The sequence below is a fragment of the Myxine glutinosa genome, chromosome 5 (genome assembly GCF_964187855.1).
Source record: "Myxine glutinosa chromosome 5, kmMyxGlut1.1, whole genome shotgun sequence".
Lineage (NCBI taxonomy): Eukaryota > Metazoa > Chordata > Myxini > Myxiniformes > Myxinidae > Myxine > Myxine glutinosa.
Window position 1 is genome coordinate 180,700,339 of NC_136265.1, and position 19,029 is coordinate 180,719,367.

The 19,029-nt window shown below is 47.0% G+C and overlaps 1 protein-coding gene across 1 annotated transcript in view; it reads left to right on the forward strand.

Annotated features, from left to right (window-relative positions):
* LOC137426634 (type-1 angiotensin II receptor A-like) overlaps positions 1-16,108 on the forward strand; it is a 64,305-nt gene extending 48,197 nt beyond the window's left edge. The window contains exon 4 of the mRNA XM_068115342.1: positions 15,464-16,108. Within this exon, the coding sequence (XP_067971443.1) occupies positions 15,464-16,001 (538 nt within the window). The 3' untranslated portion in view covers positions 16,002-16,108. The remainder of the gene's footprint in view (positions 1-15,463) is intronic.
* Positions 16,109-19,029: the final 2,921 nt, after the last annotated feature.

Consider the following 19,029-nt stretch of genomic DNA (forward strand, 5'->3'; position numbering starts at 1 on the left):
ATTCATTTCCATCACTCTTCTCAACCAGTCACTTTCATTCTTCCTCAACACATGACCAAACCATCTCAACCTGTTTCTCTTCACAGCATCCATCACAGGCTCTATTCCCATCATCTTTCGCAATTCATCATTTGTCTTCCTTTCTCTCATCGATACTCCACACATCCTCCACACAACGATACTCCACACATTTCTTGTTTAAAATCTCAACTCAAAAAACAACAAAAAACCAAAAAAACATTTCCTTCTCTGTTCTTATTCGTTGATCTTATTCGTTTATTCGTTCTTATTCGTTCGTTCGTTCTTCAACCACGTGTTTCTCCCACATTTCCCCAGATAGTTTTCACTGTTAAACTTTAAAATGTTTAAACATTCCCTCAAGTTCTGTATTCTGTCATATATTACAACACCTATTTTTTCTTCTTCTTTGAAAGGTTGCTTTCGACTTGCTCACCAAATCTATTCATCCCAGAAAAAAATTCCATCTCTTACAGTGCCTCTTTTCTACATTCCCTAAACTCTCCTGCACTCCATCCTCCCTCCAGCGTCCTTAGACGTATTTTTGACTCGAAGGTCACAAGTAACTCATTTTGCAATAAATGTTCGTTTCCCATCAATCGTACACTTTCTAAAATCCAATCTCACCCCTCCCCTCCAAATCTTCCCCATCACCCCTCCCCTCCAAATCTTCCCCATCACCCATCCCTTTCAAATCTTCCCCCTTGCCCCTCCCCTCCAAATCCTCCTCATCACCCATCCCTTTCAAATCTCCCCCCTTGCCCCTTCCCTCCTAAACTCCCCCCACACCCCTCCCCTCCAAGACTCCCTCTCGCCCCTCCCCTCCGAGACTCCCTCCTCACCCCTCCCCACCAAATCTCCCCCATATCCCATCCCTTTCAAATCCCTCCCCTTGTCCGTTCCCTCCTAAACACCCCCCTAACCCCTCCCCTCATAAACTCCCCCCTCGCCCCTCCCCTTCAAATCTCCCGACCCTCATTTCTTCTCCATTTCCCCCCTCTCACCCCTCCTCCTCAAAGCGTCCTCCCCACTTCCTCCCCCTTCCAACTCTCACCTCCATCTCCCCCAACCTTCTGCCTCGCTCTTCCCCTCCTCAAATAACACCTCATTGTGCCTCACCCAATCACCATCAAACCTTTTGTCCGCCCCATCCTTCCCTTTCTCCGAGCTATTCTGAAATCTCTGACACACCTTCAACAGCTCTCCCTACCTCTTCCACCGCTTCCACATCTTACCCTACCCCACCTCCCCCTGTTCTGTATCCGATGCTCCCCCTTCCTCTTCATTAACGGTATGGACCTCAAACATGTGGGGCCTTCGTTCAAACTTAACTGATCTCTCCATACAGGTTGCTTCTGACCAACCAGATGTGATCTGCTCAACAGAAACTTTCCTCCTTCATGATGTCTCTGATTCCTTAGTATCTCTCCCGGGTTACTCCCTCCTCCGGTATGATAGACCTGAGCCTCGTCCTGGAGGTGGGGTTGCTATCTTTATCAAAAACTCTCTTCCTCACTCGCCCTGCACTGCACTCTCACCACCTCACCCCCAGGAATACCTCTGGCTACGGTTTCCACTTCGCTCCCACCTCTTGTTCATATGTGTGTTGTACCGTCCACCAAACAGTGATGACTCCATCTACATCTCGCTGTCTGATAATATGGACCAACTTCTATCTACTCATCCCAACTCTCTCTTCCTCATATGTGGTGATTTCAATTGTTACCATGCCAGTTGGCTGGGTGTGGGTACCTCTCTCACCAGCCATGGCTCCTCAGCAAAGCACTTCTGCGACTCACTGGGACTGACACAATCTGTCAATTTCCCGACCCGGATCTCAGTCAACGGAGCACCTTCTCTTCTGGACTTGGTTATGACTAACTTCCCTGAAAATGTCTGCTGCTCTTCTTCTGCTCCAATCGGCTCATCTGATCATGTGCTTGTTAAAGTGGACATCTCTGTTACCATTCTCAGGGAGCCTGCTCAGCGTCGACGAGTCTGGCATTTCACTCAGGCCAACTGGCACGGTCTTCAAGCAGCCATCAATCATCAGGACTGGTCTCCCATCTGTACCACCTCTGACATCAACTCATCCTGGGAATTCTTCCAAAATAAATTGCTCTCTCTCATGCACAGATTTATCCCATCTCGTCTTCAGTTGTCATACCCTTCCTCCCGTCCATGGTACACGGAAGCTTGTGGTGAGGCTGTTGCCCAGAAACAACTTGCCTTCGTCTCCTGGAAAGCAAATCCAACGGAAGGAAATCTCATTTCCTTTCACAAAGCCCGAAACAAGTGTGTGTCCACCCTCAGGAGAGCCAGGAAACAATATCTCTCCATTCTCAAGACCGAACTCTCTTATCTGTCTCCCTCTTCCAAATCCTGGTGGGGTCTGGTCAAATCTGTTTCTGGTGTTTGTTCCCCCTCCATCCCCTCCCTTACCTCAAATGGCGACACAGCTGACTCCGCACGTGAAAAAGCTGAATGCCTCAACTCTGTGTTTGCCTCTAAATCTTGTGTCCCAAACCCATCCCTCTCTGTACCCACCGTACCCATTCGTACCCAGCTGCTCCTGGACTCCGTGGCCTTTCCTCCTGACAAGGTGGAAAAGTTTCTGTCAACCCTCGACTCTGATTCTGCAACTGGACCTGACGGCATCAGCCCACGTGTCCTAAAATCCTGTTCTTCCGCTCTTTCACTCCCTCTCTCTGTTCTCTTCACCCTCTCTTTTGCTCAAGGTCAACTGCTATCTGCTTGGAAATCAGCCAACATCACCGCTTTACACAAAAAAGATGCTAAAACAGATCCTAGCAACTACAGACCAATCAGCCTTCTCCCAATTATCAGCAAAGTCATGGAATCCATCATTGCTTCGGATATGAAATCTTTCCTCTTCTCCAATGGCTTGATCTCTGATCATCAATTTGGTTTCAGACCAGGTCACTCTACTCTGGACATGCTGCTTCTGCTGTCTCAACAATGGATGGAGGTCCTCAATGCCAAACAGGAAATTAGAGCTGTCTCCCTCGACATATCACGTGCCGTCGATACGGTCTGGCACCCCGCTCTGCTCACCAAACACTCCTCCTTTGGTATCCATGGAAATTTCCACGCATGGCTGGCGGACTTCCTCTCCAGTCGTAGTCAACGTGTGGCCCTGAATGGGTTTCTCTCATCTCCTCTTCCTGTTCAGGCTGGAGTTCCCCAAGGCAGTGTTCTGGGCCCTGTGCTTTTTCTGGTCTTCATCAATGATCTCTCTGACTCTCTTGAAAATCCTCTCGATCTCTTTGCTGATGACTCCACTCTCTGCCGCTCCATTCCTCATCCCTCAGATCGGCAGTCTGCAACCTCCTCACTCTCTGCAACAACAACAACAACAACAACATGCATTTTAAAGGCCATTTTCCCGACTAGAGCGGGCGTTAGCCTTGCGCTCCGCATGACAATCTTCTCAATTTTGCCCTATTTTCTGCATCTCCCCTTGTTAACCCCCTTGCCCGCATTTCTTCTTCCACCATCTTTAGCCAAGTCTTTCTCGGTCTTCCCCGTCCTCTACTTCCTTCTACATTCATTTCCATCACTCTTCTCAACCAGTCACTTTCATCCTTCCTCAACACATGACCAAACCATCTCAACCTGTTCCTCTTCACAGCATCAATCACAGGCTCTATTCCCATCATCTTTCGCAATTCATCATTTGTCTTCCTCTCTGTCAATGATACTCCGCACATCCGTCGAACCATTCGCATTTCCAGCCTTTCCAACCTTCGTTGCTGCTCTATGTTCATTACCCATGTCTCGCTCCCATAAATCATAACACTTCTCACACATGCAGCATACACCTTTCCCTTCAGCTTCAACGACACTCCCCTCATCATCAGCACGCCACTCAGTACCCGAAACTTCTTCCATGCACATCTCACTCGAGCAACCGTTGCCGAGTCTGATCCACCTTCTCCATTCAGCATGTCTCCGAGGTAGCAAAATGTTTTCACACCTTCCAGCTTCACGCCGTCTCCAAGATCCAACTCAACATTTCCTCCATCTGCAGGTCCCTCTGTGCACACCTTACATTTGAATGTAGCTGCCACACTGGTTAATGACCCTCTCAGACCACTACATTTTTGATGAACCCACTCAGCGCACATTGTACATTGAATGGAGTTCACTCCGACACCCTTCCTACACACAGCACAGGGCCACTTCCCAGTTCTTTCCACCTCCCCACATGCTTTACCACTTGCCATCAACTTCGTCTTTCCGATATTCACCTTCAGACCTTTTGTCTCCATACATTCCTTCCACTTGTTCATCTTTTCCTTCAGTCCATCCATACTTTCCGCAATCAACACCAGATCATCTGCATACAACAACTCCCACGGTAAACCCTCCTTTACGTTCTGAGCCAGTACCTCCATCACAGCTACAAATAGTAGTGGTCTTAGTACCGACCCCTGATGCACTCCCACCTTCACCTCAAACTCACCACTGTTCCCGTCCTTCGTCCTTACAGCTGTGTGCGCTCTTTTGTACATTGCCATCACAACTCTGATCAACTATTCCTCCACTCCTAACTTCCTCAATGCCCATGTCAATACTTTGCGTGGAACCCTATCGAATGCTTTCTCCAGATCAACAAACCGAAGAAACAACTTCTTCCTCTTCTCCATGTACTCCTCCTGCAACTGCCTCACAATTAAAAGCGCGTCTGTCGTTCCTCTTCCTGGCATAAATCCAAACTGCATTTCGTCGATCTTCACTTTCTTCCTTATCCTCCTCTCCAACACCCTTTCCAATACCTTCATTCCATGCTCCAATAACTTTATCGCTCGGTACGAGCCACACTCCAGAGGGTCACCTTTCCCCTTGTCTAGAGGGACGAGGGTACTCAGTTCCCAACCCACTGGAATGCGGCCTTCTTTCACCACCAGATTACAGATCTTTGTCATTCTCTTCACAACCCAACTTCCTGCTGCCTTCAACATATCTCCCACAACTCCCGTCGGCCCTCCCGCTTTTCTACCCTTCATTGCTTTTATCGCTTCCTCAACTTCCTTCTCAGTTATCTTCTCTGCCGGTCCTAAAACTGGGTTACTCTCTATGTTGCCATCCCATTCATTCTCTGTATGAGAGAGACAGCACAGATAGGTCCACTGTCTTTCCCTTGTGGTCCCCCTGTGCTGTCTTTCCCTCGCGGTCCCCCTGTGCTGTCTTTCCCTCGTGGTCCCCCTATGCTTTTTCCCTCATGGTCCCCCTGTGCTGTCTTTCCCTCACGGTCCCCCTGTACTGTCTTTCCCTCACGGTCCCCCTGTACTGTCTTTCCCTCGTGGTCCCCCTGTGCTGTCTTTCCCTCGTGGTCCCCCTGTGCTCTTTCCCTCGTGGTCCCCCTGTGCTGTCTTTCCCTCGTGGTCCCCCTGTACTGTCTTTCCCTCGCGGTCCCCCTGTGCTGTCTTTCCCTCGCAGTCCCCCTGTGCTGTCTTTCCCTCGCGGTCCCCCTGTGCTCTTTCCCTCGCGGTCCCCTTGTGCTCTTTCCCTCGCGGTCCCCCTGTGCTCTTTCCCTCATGGTCCCCCTGTGCTGTCTTTCCCTCGTGGTCCCCCTGTGCTCTTTCCCTCATGGTCCCCCTGTGCTCTTTCCCTCGCGGTCCCCCTGTGCTCTTTCCCTCATGGTCCCCCTGTGCTGTCTTTCCCTCGCGTGCCCCCTGTGCTCTTTCCCTCGCGGTCCCCCTGTACTCTTTCCCTCGCGGTCCCCCTGTGCTCTTTCCCTCGCGGTCCCCCTGTACTGTCTTTCGCTCGTGGTCCCCCTGTACTGTCTTTCCCTCGTGGTCCCCCTGTACTGTCTTTCCCTCGTGGTCCCCCTGTACTGTCTTTCCCTCGTGGTCCCCCTGTGCTGTCTTTCCCTCACGGTCCCCCTGTACTGTCTTTCCCTCGCGGTCCCCTGTACTGTCTTTCCCTCGTGGGCCCCCTGTGCTGTCTTTCCCTCGTGGTCCCCCTGTACTGTCTTTCCCTCACGGTCCCCCTGTACTGTCTTTCCCTCGTGGTCCCCCTGTACTGTCTTTCCCTCATGGTCCCCCTGTGCTGTCTTTCCCTCATGGTCCCCCTGTGCTGTCTTTCCCTCGCGGTCCCCCTGTGCTGTCTTTCCCTCGTGGTCCCCCCTGTGCTGTCTTTCCCTCGCGGTCCCCCTGTGCTGTCTTTCCCGCGTGGTCCCCCTGTGCTGTCTTTCCCTCGCGGTCCCCCTGTGCTGTCTTTCCCTCATGGTCCCCCTGTGCTGTCTTTCCCTCGTGGTCCCCCTGTGCTGTCTTTCCCTCGTGGTCCCCCTGTGCTGTCTTTCCCTTGTGGCCCCCCTGTGCTGTCTTTCCCTCATGGTCCCCCTGTGCTGCCTTTCCCTCGTGGTCCCCCTGTGCTGCCTTTCCCTCGTGGTCCCCCTGTGCTGTCTTTCCCTCGTGGTCCCCCTGTACTGTCTTTCCCTCATGGTCCCCCTGTGCTGTCTTTCCCTCGTGGTCCCCCTGTGCTGTCTTTCCCTCGTGGTCCCCCTGTGCTGTCTTTCCCTCATGGTCCCCCTGTGCTGTCTTTCCCTCGTGGTCCCCCTGTGCTGTCTTTCCCTCGTGGTCCCCCTGTGCTGTCTTTCCCTCGTGGTCCCCCTGTACTGTCTTTCCCTCGCGGTCCCCCTGTACTGTCTTTACTTCGCGGTCCCCCTGTCCTGTCTTTCCCTCGTGGTCCCCCTGTGCTGTCTTTCCCTCGCGGTCCCCCTGTACTGTCTTTCCCTCGCGGTCCCCCTGTACTGTCTTTCCCTCGTGGTCCCCCTGTACTGTCTTTCCCTCATGGTCCCCCTGTACTGTCTTTCCCTCGCGGTCCCCCTGTACTGTCTTTCCCTCGTGGTCCCCCTGTGCTGTCTTTCCCTCGCGGTCCCCCTGTACTGTCTTTCCCTCGCGGTCCCCCTGTGCTGTCTTTCCCTCGTGGTCCCCCTGTGCTGTCTTTCCCTCGCGGTCCCCCTGTGCTGTCTTTCCCTCACGGTCCCCCTGTGCTGTCTTTCCCTCGTGGTCCCCCCTGTGCTGTCTTTCCCTCGCGGCCCCCCTGTGCTGTCTTTCCCTCGTGCTCCCCCTGTGCTGTCTTTCCCTCGCGGTCCCCCTGTGCTGTCTTTCCCTCGTGGTCCCCCTGTGCTGTCTTTCCCTCGTGGTCCCCCTGTGCTGTCTTTCCCTCGTGGTTCCCCTGTGCTGTCTTTCCCTCATGGTCCCCCTGTGCTGTCTTTCCCTCATGGTCCCCCTGTGCTGTCTTTCCCTCATGTACCCCCTGTGCTGTCTTTCCCTCGTGGTCCCCCTGTGCTGTCTTTCCCTCGTAGTCCCCCTGTGCTGTCTTTCCCTCGTGGTCCCCCTGTACTGTCTTTCCCTCATGGTCCCCCTGTACTGTCTTTCCCTCGTGGTCCCCCTGTGCTGTCTTTCCCTCGTGGTCCCCCTGTGCTGTCTTTCCCTCGTGGTCCCCCTGTGCTGCCTTTCCCTCGTTGTCCCCCTGTGCTGTCTTTCCCTCGTGGTCCCCCTGTGCTGTCTTTCCCTCGTGGTCCCCCTGTGCTGTCTTTCCCTCGCGGTTGTCAGCTCTTTCACAAGCCTCGATTCAGTATACAATATTCAACAGCATTTCCATATATCTTTTCCATCTTCCTTTAATTCCATCTGGGTTGACAACGATTTGTCCCACTTCATCCTTCAAGCAACTCATCCCCATCACATCACACCTCTCTTTCGCTATCTGCTTTGCAATCCTGAATATTGCTTTCTGACCCTCTTCCGAATCCAAGCATTCTCCGAACATTTTCCGACATGCCTCCTGCGCCTTTGCTACCTCTTTCTTTGCAGCCTTCCTGGCTGCCTTATAACTTTCATGCTCTGCTGTTTCTGCTCCCGTACCCTTCGCCTTCTGCCACTCCTTGAACTTCTTCCTCTTCTCGTCAAACCTCTTTCCAACTTCATCATCCCACCACCATGTTTCCGAGTGCCTCGGTGGTCCTTTTGTCCATCCACATACCACTGGCCAACGGCTCCCAACAGACTAGCTTTCATTGACATCCAACCTCTTTCAATATCAACCACATCATCCTCGACCCTACTCAGCCTCTCTTTTAATGCCTCCCTTACTGTCACCTCTTTCAACCACCACACCTTCATTCTCGGTTGGTACTTCACCCGCCGAGCTCTCCTCGCACCTCTCACCCTTATGTCGCAGACAACCAAGTGGTGCTGTGAAACAGCCTCCTCCCCCGGGATCACCTTTGTGTCCCGGAGGTGCCCCCTATCTCGCATACGCACCATCAGGTAGTCACGGTTGTCGTCGACCCACCTGACGTGTATGTAACAAGCTTATTATCCTCTTTCTGGAACTGAGTATTACAAATCAACAAATCAGCTCCATCAGCAAACTCCAAAATCCTTTCACCCTCTCCATTTCTCACACCATATCCGTAACCCCCATGAACTCCGTCAAAACCATCCATACTCCTTCTCACATGTCCATTTAGGTCTCCTCCTACCACAACAACTTCCTCATCTTTCACGTTTTCCATCAGCTTCTCTATCGCACACCAGAACTTGTCCTTCTCTTCATCGTTCCGACCAACCTGCGGAGCATATCCCGAGATGATGTTCACCAAGAGCTTTCCAATCATCATTTTCACCATCATCAACCGATCACTCACTCTAGTCACACTCACCACACTGTCTACAAACTCCTCAGAAAACAGGACACCAACACCATTCATGCCCTCCAGGCACCCTTGCCACATAAACTTGTATTTCTGTCCCTGCCTACCCTTCACCATTCTCACACCACTTCCCTTCCATCTCGTCTCTTGCACACAACATATGTCCACTTTTCTTCTGACCAATACTTCCACCACTTCTCCTGATCTCCTGTCATTGTCCCTACATTCCATGTCCCAAACCTCAGAAACCGATCTCCACTTCGGGCTGTACCCTGCCCATATGTAGTTGTAATTGTCATGGTTCTCTTTTTGAGGCAATGTTTTTATGGCCGGATGCCCTTCCTGACGCCAACCCTCTTAGTCATCTCTTATGACACGCAGGGATACGGTGTACCTATTCTAATCCAGGGTACACACTGGGAAACGTTTAAAACATGGAAATTCTGGGGGGGGGGGGGGGGGGGCGGCGTCAGCATCACGGCTGCGGTTTAAACATATTTAAATAATATTTAAACAAAACCATGAAAAACAATCTGGGAAAAGTCTCTAAGTGAGAATGTGGATTTGAGAAAGCAGGAGCAGAGGTGGAAGAAAAACGAGATATAGGGGGCGGGGAACAAGTTGAGACGAGGAGGAGAGCGAACAAGCACGTGTCCGGGAGGAGAGAAAGAATTAATATAGAATTTTTTTGTTTGTTTCTTTGTTTGTTCTGTTTTCAAAACGCTGGACAAAGGGTAAGATGTTCGTGAGAGGTAGGGGGGAAACTGCAGACCTGGACAAAATCACAGACTGGGCAAACAAGTGGAACAGGTCTTTCACTCCTGACAAATCTCACATTCTTACTATGTCTCTCCGAAAAGACCGACTGGACAACCCTCCCATCTACTTTCTGAATAATCCTCTCCAAGAAGTTCTGTCACTCAAGCTTTTGGGTCTCACTATCTGCCATGATCTTTCCTGGGAAAACCACATTTCCAAGCTGGCCTCAAAGCCAGTCGCCGAATGGGCATCCTCCGTCGTGCGAAGGCCTTCCTTGGCACACCTGAGCTCCTCACCACATACAAGGCTTTCATCCACAGCTCAATGGAGTGCTGCTCTCCCCTCTGGGCTGGTGCTCCTGCCTCACACCTAGCTCGTCTTCACGCTGTTGAAACCAAAGAGTTCAGAATCATTGCAATCTCCCGCGATGACGCTATCTCCGAGGGCGTTTCACTTACTCACCGCAGGCAGGTTGGTGGTCTTTCCGTCTTCTACCGACTCCTCTCCGGCCTAGCCCCCCCAGCCCTGTCTGTGCTTTGTCCCCCAAATATTCCTAAAGGTCGAACAAGTTCTGCCTGCAACCCTCTTATGGTTAAACTGCCAAAATCAAGACTCTCTGCTCACCTTCACTCCTTCATTCCTCTTTTCTCCCGCCTCTGGAACAAACTCCCTCACTCTCTTCAATCCCACTCCTTGCTCCAGGTCTTTAAAACAGCTGTTCACCACCATCTCTTATCTTCCCCAATCCAAAACCTTGATCTTTTCTACCCCCGCTAACTTCACCCCAAATCCACTTTTTTGAAATACCAACTGCTTTCCTGGAAGTCCTTGGTGTCCTTGCGTTTTATACCTATCCTGCCTCCCCCCAAGCCCTCTCTCTCCCGCACATCTCCCTGCTCTCAAATGTTGTGTTTGTGTGCTTCCTCCCCTTCTCTCCCCATCTTGTCTGCCGCTCCCCTTTTTATATACTTTGTTTGCTTGTTTGTTTGATTTGTTTGTTTGATAAATGTTAGCTCTTTCACGAGCCCCGATTCTGTATACAAAAAAAGAAAAAGAAAAAAAAAAAAAAATCCACCGAACCATGTGCATTTCCACCCTTTCCAGCCTTCGTTGCTCCTTTACGTTCATTACCCATGTCTCGCTCCGATAAATCATTACACTTCTCACACATGCACCATACACCTTTCCCTTCAGCTTCAACGACCCTCCCCTCCTCATCAGCATGCCACTCAGTTCCCGAAACTTCTTCCATGCACATCTCACTCGAGCAACCGTTGCCGAGTCTGATCCACATTCTCCATTCAGCATGTCTCCGAGGTAACAAAATGTTTTCACACCTTCAAGCTTCACGCCATCTCCAAGATCCAACTCAACATTTCCTCCATCTGCAGCTCCCTCTGTGCACACCTTACACTTGAATGTAGCTGCCACACTGGTTAATGACCCTCTCAAACCACTACATTTTTGATGAACCAACTCAGCGCACATTGTACATTGAATGGAATTCACTCCGACACCCTTCCTGCACACAGCACTCGGCCACTTCCCAGTTCTTTCCACCTCACCACATGCATTACCACTTGCCATCACCTTCGTTCTTCCGATATTCACCTTCAGACCTTTTGTCTCCATACATTCCTTCCACTTGTTCATCTTCTCCTTCAGTCCATCCATACTTTCTGCAATCAATACCAGATCATCTGCATGCAACAACTTCCACGGTAAACCCTCCTTTACGTTCCGAGCCAGCACCTCCATCACAGCTACAAATAGTCGTGGACTTAGTACCGACCCCTGATGCACTCCCACCTTCACATCAAACTCACCACTGTTCCTGTCCGTCGTCCTTACAGCTGTGCACGCTCTTTTGTGCATTGCCATCACTACTCTGATCAACCATTCCTCCACTCCTAACTTCCTCAATGCCCATGTCACTACTTCACGTGGAACCCTATTGAATGCTTTCTCCAGATCAACAAACCCAAGAAACAACTTCTTCCTCTTCTCCATGTACTTCTCCTGCAACTGCTTCACAATAAAAAGCGCGTCTGTCGTTCCTCTTCCTGGCATAAATCCAAACTGCATTTCGTCAATCTTCACTTTCTTCCTTATTCTCCTCTCCAACACCCTTTCCAATACCTTCATTCCATGCTCCAATAACTTTATCGCTCGATACGAGCCACAGTCCAGCGGGTCACCTTTCCCCTTGTATAGAGGGACGAGGGTACTCCATTCCCAATCTACTGGAATGCGGCCTTCTTTGACCACCAGATTACAGATTTCTGTCATTCTCTTCACATCTCAACTTCCTGCTGCCTTCAACATATCTCCCACAACTCCCGTCGGCCCTCCCGCTTTTCTACTCTTCATTGCTTTTATGGCTTCCTCAACTTCCTTCTCGGTTATCTTCTCTGCTGGTCCTAAAACTGGGTTACTCTCTATGTTGCCATCCCATTCATTCTCTGCATTCAACAGTATTTCCATATATCTCTTCCATCTTCCTTTAATTCCATCTGGGTCCACAACGATTTGTCCCACTTCATCCTTCAAGCAACTCAGCCCCATCACATCACACCTCTCTTTCGTTATCTGCTTTGCAATCCTGAATACCACTCTCTGACCTTCTTCCAAATCCAAGCGTTCTCCGAACATTTTCCTACATGCCTCCTGCGCCTTTGCTACCTCTTTCTTTGCAGCCTTCTTGGCTGCCTTATAACGATCATGCTCTGCCTTTTCTGTCCCCATACCCTTCGACTTCTGCCATTCCTTGAACTTCTTTCTCTTCTCGTCAATCTTCTTTCCAACTTCATCATCCCACCACCATGTTTCCGAGTGCCTCGGTGGTCCTTTTGTCCATCCACATGGATGCGTGCATGTGTTTGCCGAGTTTGACCAGTAGTGTATATATTGTTGTGGATCCAATGCCTGTCAATGTACGAAGGGAGAGGGGGTGGTGGGGGGGGGGGGGGGGGGGAAAACCCCGTTTCCCCACAGACACCGGGTCCACGGGCTGTTGACCGATTTCATAGTAATATTTAAGTGCCGAGTTTGCATGATTTTAGTGATATTTAAGTGCCGAGTTTGCATGATTTTAGTAATATTTAAGTGCTGAGTTTGTGTGATTTTAGTAATATTTAAATGCCGGGTTTGCATGATTTTAGTAATATTTAAGTGCCGAGTTCGCATGGTTTTAGTAATATTTAAGTGCTGAATTTGCATGATTTTAGTAATATTTAAGTGCCGAGTTTGTATGATTATAGTAATATTTAAGTGCCGAGTTTGCATGATTTTAGTAATATTTAATTGCCGAGTTTGCATGATTTTAGTAATATTTAAGTGCCGAGTTTGCGTGATTTTAATAATATTTAAGTGCTGAGTTTGTATGATTTTAGTAATATTGAAGTGCTGAGTTTGCATGATTTTAGTAATATTTAAGTGCCGAGTTTGCATGATTTTAGTAATATTTAAGTGCCGAGTTGGCATGATTTTAGTCATATTTAAGTGCCGAGTTTGCATGATTTTAGTAATATTTAAGTGCCGAGTTTGCATGATTTTAGTAATATTTAAGTGCCAAGTTTGCATGATTTTCGTAATATTTAAGTGGCGAGTTTGCATGATTTTAGTAATATTTAAGTGCCGAGTTTGCATGATTTTAGTCATATTTAAGTGCCGACTTTGCATGATTTTCGTAAAATTTAAGTGCCGAGTTTGCATGATTTTAGTAATATTTAAGTGCCGAGTTTGTATGATTTTAGTAATATTTAAGTGCCGAGTTTGCACGATTTTAGTAATATTTAAGTGCCGAGTTTGCATGATTTTAGTAATATTTAAGTGCCGAGTTCGCATGGTTTTAGTAATATTTAAGTGCTGAGTTTGCATGATTTTAGTAATATTTAAGTGCCGAGTTTGCATGATTTTAGTAATATTTAAGTGTCGAGTTTGCATGGTTTTAGTAATATTTAAGTGCCGAGTTTGCATGATTTTAGTCATATTTAAGTGCCGAGTTTGCATGATTTTAGTCATATTTAAGTGCCGAGTTTGCATGATTTTAGTCATATTTAAGGTCCGAGTTTGCATGATTTTAGTCATATTTAAGTGCCGAGTTTGCATAATTTTCGTATTGTTTAAGTGCCGAGTTCGCATGTTTTAGTAATATTTAAGTGTCGAGTTTGCACGATTTTAGTAATATTTAAGTGCCGAGTTTGCATGGTTTTAGTAATACATGATTTTAGTAATATTTAAGTGCCGAGTTTGCATGGTTTTAGTAATATTTAAGTGCCGAGTTTGCATGATTTTAGTCATATTTAAGTGCCGAGTTTGCATGATTTTAGTCATATTTAAGTGCCGAGTTTGCATGATTTTAGTAATATTTAAGTGCCGAGTTTGCATGATTTTAGTAATATTGAAGTGCCGAGTTTGTATGATTTTAGTAATATTTAAGTGCCGAGTTTGCATGATTTTAGTAATATTTAATTGCCGAGTTCGCATGATTTTAGTAATATTTAAGTGCCGAGTTTGCATGATTTTAGTAATATTTACGTGCTGAGTTTGTGTGATTTTAGTAATATTTAATTGCCGAGTTTGCATGATTTTAGTAATATTTAATTGCCGAGTTTGCATGATTTTAGTAATATTTAATTGCCGAGTTCGCATGATTTTAGTAATATTTAATTGCCGAGTTCGCATGATTTTAGTAATATTTAAGTGCCGAGTTCGCATGATTTTAGTAATATTTAAGTGCTGAGTTTGCATGATTTTAGTCATATTTAAGTGCCGAGTTTGCATGATTTTAGTCATATTTAAGTGCCGAGTTTGCATGATTTTAGTAATATTTAAGTGCCGACTTTGCATGATTTTAGTAATATTTAAGTTCCGAGTTTGCATGATTTTAGTAATATTTAAGTGCCGAGTTTGCATGATTTTAGTAATATTTAAGTTCCGAGTTTGCATGATTTTAGTAATATTGAAGTGCCGAGTTTGTATGATTTTAGTAATATTTAAGTGCCGAGTTTGCATGATTTTAGTAATATTTAATTGCCGAGTTCGCATGATTTTAGTAATATTTAAGTGCCGAGTTTGCATGATTTTAGTAATATTTACGTGCTGAGTTTGTGTGATTTTAGTAATATTTAATTGCCGAGTTTGCATGATTTTAGTAATATTTAATTGCCGAGTTTGCATGATTTTAGTCATATTTAAGTGCCGAGTTTGCATGATTTTAGTAATATTTACGTGCTGAGTTTGTGTGATTTTAGTAATATTTAATTGCCGAGTTTGCATGATTTTAGTCATATTTAAGTGCCGAGTTTGCATGATTTTAGTCATATTTAAGTGCCGAGTTTGCATGATTTTAGTAATATTTACGTGCTGAGTTTGTGTGATTTTAGTAATATTTAATTGCCGAGTTTGCATGATTTTAGTAATATTTAATTGCCGAGTTTGCATGATTTTAGTAATATTTAATTGCCGAGTTCGCATGATTTTAGTAATATTTAATTGCCGAGTTCGCATGATTTTAGTAATATTTAAGTGCCGAGTTCGCATGATTTTAGTAATATTTAAGTGCCGAGTTTGCATGATTTTAGTCATATTTAAGTGCCGAGTTTGCATGATTTTAGTAATATTTAAGTGCCGACTTTGCATGATTTTAGTAATATTTAAGTTCCGAGTTTGCATGATTTTAGTAATATTTAAGTGCCGAGTTTGCATGATTTTAGTAATATTTAAGTTCCGAGTTTGCATGATTTTAGTAATATTTAAGTGCCGAGTTTGCATGATTTTAGTAATATTTAAGTGCTGAGTTTGTATGATTTTAGTAAAGTTTAAGTCTTATAAAGAGTTGATGAGAATATTCGGCAAGTTAAAAAAAAGTCTGCCATACTTAAACCCCACCTTTCTCTTTCCCCACCTTAAACCCCACCCTTCTCTTTCCCCACCTTAAACCCCACCCTTCTCTTTCCCCACATTAAACCCCACCCTTCTCTTATACCTGCATAGGTATTCGTATGATCTTGTTGAGTTTCGCAGCGCAATCATTCGTTGGACTCTCAGCAAACTTTTCATCGCATTCGTGATTCCTTCCATCATCATTTGCACATGCTACACACTCATCTTCATCCAGGTCCGTGCAGTAGCAGCCATGACACCCATGCCCCAGGTCCGAGCACAACGGAACCGTCGCACCACGGCGCTCATCATCGCCGCCGTGCTGGCGTACTTCATCACCTGGACGCCCTACTACATCGTCGACCTGCTGCAGGTCACTTCCTTGATAAATATGTCAGATTTGCCACAATTAATGGATGCCAAGCCCTTGGTAACGTCATTGGCGACCCTGAACGCCTGCATGAACCCTCCATTGTACGCGTACGTTCTCCGTACATTCCGTCGCAATGCCGGCCGCATATCGATGCTCGGCAAAGCGGCGGACGCGGCTCTCTCCAGTGAGAGACAAGAAGAGCAGAGCATGACGTCTGCTATTTCTACCGTCGTCGACGCAGACAATATTGATCATCCCTGGCAGAGAATCCATTAACGTCGTTTTCATGCATTCAATCGGGAAATTCATTAATTATACGGTTTTTCATTTTAAAGCAAAATCTCAAAATGTGCTTTACAGGGAATAAAGAGGCAAGAAAGGTCCATTTTCGTAAGCAATTATTAAAAGATTGTATTTTTGAAGATTTTTGTAAATGGCAAAATTGTGGGAATTTTGAAGGAGGGAGGAGTCGCGCAAAAGGTGTAGTTAGATTGGAGACATAGTGACGTCACTGGTTTGTTGTATATTTGGTTCATCTACAAGAACACAACAACATGCATTTTAAGGCCATTTTCCCTGCTAGAGCGGGGGTTAGCCTTGCGGTCCCCATGACAATCTTCTCCATTTTGCCCTATTTTCTGCATCTCCCCTTGTTAACCCCCTTGCCCGCATTTCTTCTTCCACCATCTTTAGCCAAGTCTTTCTCGGTCTTCCCCGTCTTCTACTTCCTTCTACATTCATTTCCATCACTCTTCTCAACCAGTCACTTTCATCCTTCCTCAACACATGACCAAACCATCTCAACCTGTTCCTCTTCACAGCATCAATCACAGGCTCTATTCCCATCATTTTTCGCAATTCATCATTTGTCTTCCTCTCTCTCAACGATACTCCGCACATCCGTCGAACCATTCGCATTTCCACCCTTTCCAGCCTTCGTTGCTGCTCTACGTTCATTACCCATGTCTCGCTCCCATAAATCATAACACTTCTCACACATGCAGCATACACCTTTCCCTTCAGCTTCAACGACACTCCCCTCATCATCAGCACGCCACTCAATTCCCGAAACTTCTTCCATGCACATCTCACTCGAGCAACCGTTGCCGAGTCTGATCCACCTTCTCCATTCAGCATGTCTCCGAGGTAGCAAAATGTTTTCACACCTTCCAGCTTCACGCCGTCTCCAATATCCAACTCAACATTTCCTCCATCTGCAGCTCCCTCTGTGCACACCTTACATTTGAATGTAGCTGCCACACTGGTTAATGACCCTCTCAGACCACTACATTTTTGATGAACCCACTCAGCGCACATTGTACACTGAATGGAGTTCACTCCGACACCCTTCCTACACACAGCACAGGGCCACTTCCCAGTTCTTTCCACCTCACCACATGCTTTACCACTTGCCATCACCTTCGTCTTTCCGATATTCACCTTCAGACCTTTTGTCTCCATACATTCCTTCCACGTGTTCATCTTTTCCTTCAGTCCATCCATACTTTCCGCAATCAACACCAGATCATCTGCATACAACAACTCCCACGGTAAACCCTCCTTTACGTTCTGAGCCAGCACCTCCATCACAGCTACAAATAGTAGTGGACTTAGTACCGACCCCTGATGCACTCCCACCTTCACCTCAAACTCACCACTGTTCCCGTCCTTCGTCCTTACAGCTGTGCGCGCTCTTTTGTACATTGCCATCACTACTCTGATCAACCATTCCTCCACTCCTAACTTCCTCAATGCCCATGTCAATACTTTGCGTGGAACCCGATCGAATGCTTTCTCCAGATCAACAAACCCAAGAAACAACTTCTTCCTCTTCTCCATGTACTTCTCCTGCAACTGCCTCACAATGAAAAGCACGTCTGTTGTTCCTCTTCCTGGCATGAATCCAAACTGCATTTCGTCGATCTTCACTTTCTTCCTTATCCTCCTCTCCAACACCCTTTCCAATACCTTCATTCCATGCTCCAATAACTTTATCACTCGATACGAGCCACACTCCAGAGGATCACCTTTCCCCTTGTATAGAGGGACGAGGGTACTCAGTTCCCAATCCAATGGAATGCCTTCTTTCACCACCAGATTACAGATCTCTGTCATTCTCTTCACACCCCAACTTCCTGCTGCCTTCAACATATCTCCCACAACTCCCGTCGGCCCTCCCGCTTTTCTACCCTTCATTGCTTTTATCGCTTCCTCAACTTCCTTCTCAGTTATCTTCTCTGCCGGTCCTAAAACTGGGTTACTCTCGATGTTGCCATCCCATTCATTCTCTGTATTCAACAGCATTTCCATATATCTTTTCCATCTTCCTTTAATTCCATCTGGGTCGACAACGATTTGTCCCACTTCATCCTTCAAGCAACTCACCCCCATCACATCACACCTCTCTTTCGCTATCTGCTTTGCAATCCTGAATACTGCTTTCTGACCCTCTTCCGAATCCAAGCGTTCTCCGAAAATTTTCCTACATGCCTCCTGCGCCTTTGCTACCTCTTTCTTTGCAGCCTTCTTGGCTGCCTTATAACTTTCATGCTCTGCTGTTTCTGCTCCCGTACCCTTCACCTTCTGCCACTCCTTGAACTTCTTCCTCTTCTCGTCAATCCTCTTTCCAACTTCATCATCCCACCACCATGTTTCCGAGTGCCTCGGTGGTCCTTTTGTCCATCCACATACCTCACCAACGGCTCCCAACAGACTAGCTTTCATTGACATCCAACCTCTTTCAAGCTCAACCACATCATCCTCGACCCTACTCAGCCTCTCTTTTAATGCCTCCCTTATGCAACCTTCACATACACGGATTATTCTTACGAGTCCTTACGGATCGCCAACTCGTAGTCAATCACAAGCATCCGTAAATAACTCGCTGGTATCCGTAGATAACTCGTCACAACTCGCAACAACTTTTGACATGTCAAAAATCATCTTCCGTTATTTACGGATGCTTGCGATTGACTACGAGTTGGCGATCCGTAAGGACTCGTAAGAATAATCCGTGTATGTGATGGCACCCTTACTGTCACCTCTTTCAACCTCCACACCTTCATTCTCGGTTGGTACTTCACCCGCCGAGCTCTCCTCGCACCTTTCACCCTTACGTCGCAGACAACCAAGTGGTGCTGTGAAACACCCTCCTCCCCCGGGATCACCTTTGTGTCCCTTTGGTTAATCTCTGAACCAATATTTATGATTGGCTTTAAAGGTTAGTTTAGCACAAGCAAAGTTTGGCTAAAGCAACATAGTTGTTTGGCTAAATCAAAATGGATGTTTGGCTACATTGAAATGG